Source organism: Myotis davidii, unplaced genomic scaffold (genome assembly GCF_000327345.1).
Source record: "Myotis davidii unplaced genomic scaffold, ASM32734v1 scaffold1, whole genome shotgun sequence".
Taxonomy (NCBI): Eukaryota; Metazoa; Chordata; class Mammalia; order Chiroptera; family Vespertilionidae; genus Myotis; species Myotis davidii.
In genome coordinates this window covers 7,098,740-7,105,288 of record NW_006294681.1, presented here as the reverse complement: position 1 = coordinate 7,105,288, position 6,549 = coordinate 7,098,740, and the positions used below count along the sequence as shown (strand labels likewise).

General features: G+C 40.5%; 1 protein-coding gene across 1 annotated transcript in view; it reads left to right on the top strand.

Moving 5' to 3' along the window:
- The window catches only part of TBC1D31 (TBC1 domain family member 31), a 39,271-nt gene that overhangs the window by 31,745 nt on the left and 977 nt on the right, over positions 1–6,549 (top strand). Inside the window, exons 20-22 of the mRNA XM_006769123.2 lie at positions 891–1,085; positions 3,429–3,567; positions 4,900–4,995. Coding sequence (XP_006769186.1) covers positions 891–1,085; positions 3,429–3,567; positions 4,900–4,995 — 430 coding nt within the window. The remainder of the gene's footprint in view (positions 1–890; positions 1,086–3,428; positions 3,568–4,899; positions 4,996–6,549) is intronic.

The following is a 6,549-nucleotide window of genomic DNA, read 5'->3' as shown; positions in this document are numbered from 1 at the left end:
TGTTTCAAAGTATATTCTCTAAATATTAATAACTATTATGCAGTAAAATGGAAGGTGACAAATAATATTGGAAATTCTGTCATACTGTTTTTCATGCCAAATTTGAGGATATAGTACATTGTGACTCTTTAAGAAAATTTCCCAAACTTATAAAATTTCTTGTGGAGAAATTCTGGCTTAAATGAAGTGAAATGGAATATGAGATCTTCACAAAAGAATGTTCTCTATTATCCCTTAGACAGAATGCTAAGTGGGTTGGTGGCAGGGCCTGGCAGAAGCCGCGAATAGTGTAGGAGTTTCTTACCTTCTGTTCTGCAACAGTTCCTGGCTGATAACCCTACAATATTCCTACCATCTTTTTCCTTAAAGATTTTTGTCCAGTCCGTAAGAATGGGCTCTCCTGACTCCTTTTCAAGGGGTTGAAACATGAAATTGTTTAATCCCACCTATCCCTTAGCCTAGAAGTTCTCAACCTTAGCTATACATTCCAATCACCTGAAGATCCCCCCCTCTGCTCCCAAGGACATGCTTCAAGAGAGGAAGGCAGAGAGAGAGAAAAACATCGATAGGTTGCCTTCTATAAACGACCAGACATCGAACTCACAACCCGGGTACGTGCCTGACCAGGAATCGAACCAGCAACCTTTCGGTGCACCAACTGAGCCACTATGGCCAGGCTGAAGAGCTTTCTAAAAGGACCAATGCCCAGCCACCCCAGAGACTTATTTAGTTGATTTGTGGTGGATCCTAGACATCAGTTTGTTTTAAACACCCACAGGTGGTTGAATATGCACCCAGAGTTACAAGCAGCTGCCCTGGATACATTAAGTGGATATGCCATAATTATATATAGTCTGACCTTGTTTCTGAAATGTACAATTTTTTCTTAGTTAATTGAAGAAAACTTGGCAAAAGCTGAACAAGCCTGTCTAAATACTGACTGGCAAATTCAGGCTTTACAGAAACAAAGATGGAGCGATCAACAACGAAATGAATCTTACCGGGAAATGGCCAAGCTCCTTCGGGAAAACAGAAGGAAAGAAATAGAAGTATTGAATGCAATGATGCAGAATGAAGCTAAAAAAGTAAGAATAATGTTATAATCTTGTTACTAATTATTTAAATTTGGAGATATTACATAACCAAATGGCAAAAACATCAAACCAAGTAATTTTTTGTTGGGAAATAACGCAAAGATGATCTAAGTTTAATAGTATTGCTCAGAGAAGTCCAATATTGATGGATGCTACCTAACACTGACTAAGCATCTTCCTCATTTCATTAGTGTGTCTCAGATTCTCAGCTTGTGGGATTTGTCCTGGCTGATTGCGTAATATTACTACTTTATCTAATTCTTTATACTTACAATGTAGAGGATTTTGAAGAGTTAAGAATTATATGTAGTTGCTAGTAAGAAAAACCAAAATAAACGTGATGATAAACAAGATAGAAGTTTTTCTTTTTCACATGAGAGAAGTCTGGAGGCAGGCAGTGGGGTGTTGTTTCCTGACTTAAGGCCATCGGGACATTGCCTCCTCCAGCTTCTCTACCTACTTCCTGGTATGCGTCTCTCATTGTCAAGGCGAACTTACCATCCAGGTGATGGGTTTCAGCCTCCCATACACATTCCATTCAGCAAGAAGAAGGTAGGACAGAAGTGCAAGAGGCTCCATCTCCCAGAACTCCTTTCCAAATTCCCAGATGCATTTCTAGCCACATTTGGCTGCAAAGGATATTGGAAATGAAGTCTTTTTAGCAGGGAGCATTATAATCCCAAATAGAATTAGAATTCTATTCCCAAAGAAGAACAAGAGAATGGGTTTTGAGGAGATTACTTAAGAGTATATATTACACATAATGTATCTTTTGGTTGATCCTCCCTGAACAACTCGGGGACCTGTGCTCTATGGATGTAGCAGACACAGTGGCCTTCCCTAAGAAGATAACTGGCTTTCATTCATTCCTCTTTCTGCTGCTAGATCATAGTTCTATTCTGAAAGCTTTCCATAATATATTTTCTTCAAGTCACTGTTCCAGACTCATCTTCCTCCTACTCAGCCCCAGGATATAACCTTTTCATTCATGGATGGGAAGGGGTGGGAGTGATGCCAGATCACTGAGGTTCTTCTCAGGAAAGTGGTGATGAAAGCCCACATCTGCAAGGTAAAGATTGCTGGCACTGGGGCTACTAGACTGTAAAACTAGGTGTTACTCTCCTGTGGGTAAAATGGTGTGTTTGAGAGTACACGGAGAATCCTAGCTTTTCATGGCATGCAGAGATCTGCCTTTGTGTCCAGTGTCCTGGGTTCTAGCTTGATTACTATGTCTTGGAGGATTACTCAATCTCAGTCTCCTCATCTGTAACATGAAAGGGATGGATCTCTATGGTCCTCCCTGGCCCTAATAATTCTTTAAAGTTTTTGTTATTTAATGCATATTTAATTCATTAGCATTTCTATAAAAGACATTTGGCATATAAAAAGTTTGTATATAGCCTGGCCGAGGTGGCTCAGAGGTTGAGTGTTGACCTATGAACCAGGTCAAGGTTCAGTTCTGGTCAATATTAAAAGTTTGTATGTAAAACCTGTTACATTGCTAGAACATAGGTAAACCTTAGGAATTATATAGTTTTTCAAATTGATTGTTATTTACCCTTTAAGCTCATTGTAAGGTTATTGTTTTCTCACTTTGGGAAGAAGAAAATAGGGGCTAATAGTGATTACTCGACTTCCCTGTAGTCATTAAGTATACCAGAGCTGAGCAAAGAATTTATTCACCACAACATGATGACCATGGCTAGCAGCTGCTGTATGATAGATAGATAGGAAAGTTGTGAAGAGAGTGAATTCTGAAAGTTCTCATCAGAAGAAAAACATTTTTTCTTTTCTTTTCTCTTTGTTGTATCTATATGAGAAGATGGATTTAGCTGAACCTGTTTTAATCACTTCACCATATACGTAAATCACACCATCACGCTGTATGGCTTGCTTACCCAGTGACATATGCCAGTTATTTCTCAATGAAACTGAAAGTAAAAAAAAATTATCCTCTGAATTTTAGAGACTTTATTATTAAGGCAGAGCATTCAAACTAAATGAAATAGTTGTCATTCGTTTAAAAAACTAAAACTTAACCTTATAAGACTTGAGATTTGAAATGTGTTGAAATGCATTAACTCAGTGACAGTTGGGACCTGTTTGTGCACCTGGCACTGAGTGACATCAGGAGGGCCTCCGCTTTCCAATTCCTCAGCTGCCCTGGCCAAGGCCGGCACCCACTTACCCGAACTCCAGACAGGGCCACGTGCCTGGGCAGTACGAAGGGAAGTAGAACAGAGGGAACAGAGGGGCTTCTTCCGCTGCAGGAACGTGCATTACCACAATGTTCATGTGATTTCCCCTCTCCCCACCCCCCTTATTTATATTTAGTGGAAGGAAGCTGAAGAAAAAGACTTTCAGCTGAAATCAGAAAAGAAAGCTTCTGCTCTTTCAGATGCATCTAGAAAGTGGTTTCTAGAGAAGGAGATAGACGATGCTTTGGAACACGCTGAACATATACATAATAAGGGTGAGTACCGTGAATGCCTTCCTCTCCATGGTGTTACAGATTCATTTAAATGATATGGTCCGTTATTGTGGATAAATCCTTGAGGTGTGTTTTGGCACTTTTACTCAAATTATTGCTCAGCTAAACGGTAATCCCTACCTGGTCACCCTTGTCACCATTTTTTTGGTCAGAAGGAGTAGGCTTAGGCAGTGGGGCTGTCAAAGAAACAGCTTCAGTAAAGAAACATTTTCTCAGCCATCCCGTGGAATTCTGTTTTCTTCCATGGTTCTATGGTCCGTGGCATCCCCTTCATGTTTACAAAGTGCCATTTCTAGTTTATTTTAGTAAAAATGTGTGCTTTATTCCATTTTATGCAGATGTCACCTGAAAGGTTTTCCCTTTTGTAACGTTGACTCTGCTTTTCTTACTATTTTTTTTAATTCTCTCACTAAGGCCTGTTCTCTGGAGCAATGCAGGTGGCATTTCCCACCTCTGCCATATGGCAGCCCTCAGATAGTTGAAGATGACTCTCATGCCATCCCCACACCAGTGCAAATGAGCCGTTTGGTAATTAGTCAGATTATCTTAATGACTCATTGAGCTAAAGCTGAGTTAAAACTGTTAGCTAAAGCTCTTGAGAGCAGCTAAAAGCAAGCACCTTAATGAGTGTGACCCACACATTCTGGGCCTGATTCAGGAGGCAACCCTAGGGATGGGAGCAGAAAAGAAGGGGCAGACATAGTGACGTCAGAATGAAAAACCAGAAGACTTGGGTGTCTGGTTGGCTGCACAGCTGTAGGAGGCAGGAAACTGTAAGAGCACAGCTGGAGAGTGAGTGTAACTTTTGAAATGAAGGGAGTGATTGATTAAAAACGGGGAGGGGTACTAGCTAGGGGTGGGCACTGCTCTGCTTACTACCTAAGAAGGTTTCAGGTAAAACTTGCCTATTGGTTGTTGATTCCTGTGTATTTTGTGATTAGGCCCTGCCTGATTGAAGCCAGCAATGGTAGCTCACAGTTCTCCGGGAAAGCTTGCTAATTATATTTCATAATCCCTTCCATTAAATGTTTGGCATCTCTGTCCTAACAGCCATATTTTTGAGTTGTTTGTAGGCGTTTTGTTTGGGTTAAAAGTGTTTTAGAGTACTTTACCAAAACTTCTGCTCAGCTCTTAATTCTAACTGCACTTCCTGGCCTTTTGAATGGTCTCACCTTCTTCCCAGCAGTCTTCTCAGAACAGAAAAGTAAGGGGCTTTTCTCCTCGACAATTTTGGGGAACTAGGGACCACTTGGAATTAATAAAGGCTTTCTACTCACTCCCAGGCACCCTCTTGTCTCCTCACTTTTGTAGCAGTAGTGCCCAGATGCCAAAATGAACGGGTTGCCTCAAGCCGTTGGCCTAGAACCTCACAGTTAGATGACATTTCTGAAATGGATTTCTCAACTCGGAGTAAGTTGATAAACAAGAAAGATTTCTTCCATTATGTTAAATGTAGTAGTATTTAAGCAAGATTGTGACTTAAATTACATTTATGGCATGTTGATGCCATTTTCCCAGGGCACTGGGGATGGAAATCCTAAAATGGAGGCAGCAAGATTCTCAAATCTCCATCTGGGGAAACAACGGGATCAGACCAAAACCCAAGTGAAGGCAGTCGGCCAACATCATTAACGCTTCCCCACTTCCTTAGCACCAGCACCACCGGCACAATAGAAGTCTGTCCCTAACTAAATTAATGATATTCTTGACTGTTGTACATCCTTGTGAAGAGAAAACCTCAGCATTCATTTTCAAAGCTATTACGCATTTGAATTTTCTTGCCTCTGTTCTGGGCTGGGCTCCCAACAACCATTGAAAACCTGTTTGCTGTGGGCACTGCAGCCAGGACAGCACTTATTATTTTTTTTAATTTAATTTTCTTTTATTTCTTAAAGTATTACAAAGAGTATTACACATGTCTCCTTTCCCGCCCCCACCCCCCTTGACATTCCACTGATGAACAAAAATGGATACAGAGGCAGAGCAGCGTTGAGCAGACTGTCAAAGGACAGCACTTATTAAAGTCAGATGGCCGGAGGCTAGCGGCTTCATGCTGAGCAGGTGAGGGTAGATCCCTGACTTGATTCACTGGAGGTTTTGTTCATTTTTGGAAGGGGTAGAATGGAAACATCTTAGGGAAATATAGTTGCAGCACTAGCCCATAAAGGAACTAAAAATTTCCACAGTAAAGTACTTGATTTGGATTTTGTTTTTGTTTATTTGATTGGTTGTTTTTTTTATATACATTTGTAATGAATTTGTTGGGTTACATTTTTTATTAAATGGGTTTCAAGTGTACAGTTCTGTAATACATCATCTATATATTGTGTGTTCAACACTCCATAGTCTGGTCACCATTTATTCCCCCTATACCCCTTTCTACCTCCCTTCACCCCACCTTCCTCTGTAATCACCAGGCTATTGTCTGTGTGTGTCTGTGTTTTTGCTTAATCACTTCACCTGTTTCACCCAGCACCTTCACCCCACCTCAGCTGTCACTCTGTTCTCTGTGTCTATGAGTTTTTAAAAGGGGGAGGGGTGAGGGAGGGGACAGGAACCTCTGTTAGACTTTATTTAAACTGACTTTTTCAATAAAACTACCATGTAGATGAAGCAGAATTTTACAAGGTCTTTTGAGTTCTTTTTAGAACAGGGGTGGGGAACCTTTTTTCTGCCAGGGGCCATTTGGATATTTATAACACCATTCGATGGCCATGCAGAATTATCAACTTAAATATTAGCCTGCTATATTTGGTCAAACATTTAATAAACTCACCCCTAATGCCTTGTCAGGATCAGACCAAATGATTTCAAGGGCCTTATACGGCCTACAAACCAGACACCCCCCACCCCTGTTTTAGAAGAACAAATTTTTATATATTGTCCACTAAAACCAGCTTTATAAGAAATGCACCCAATAACAAGTCATGAGAATCCAGCATTGTGTAAAATATTTTTGCTAAT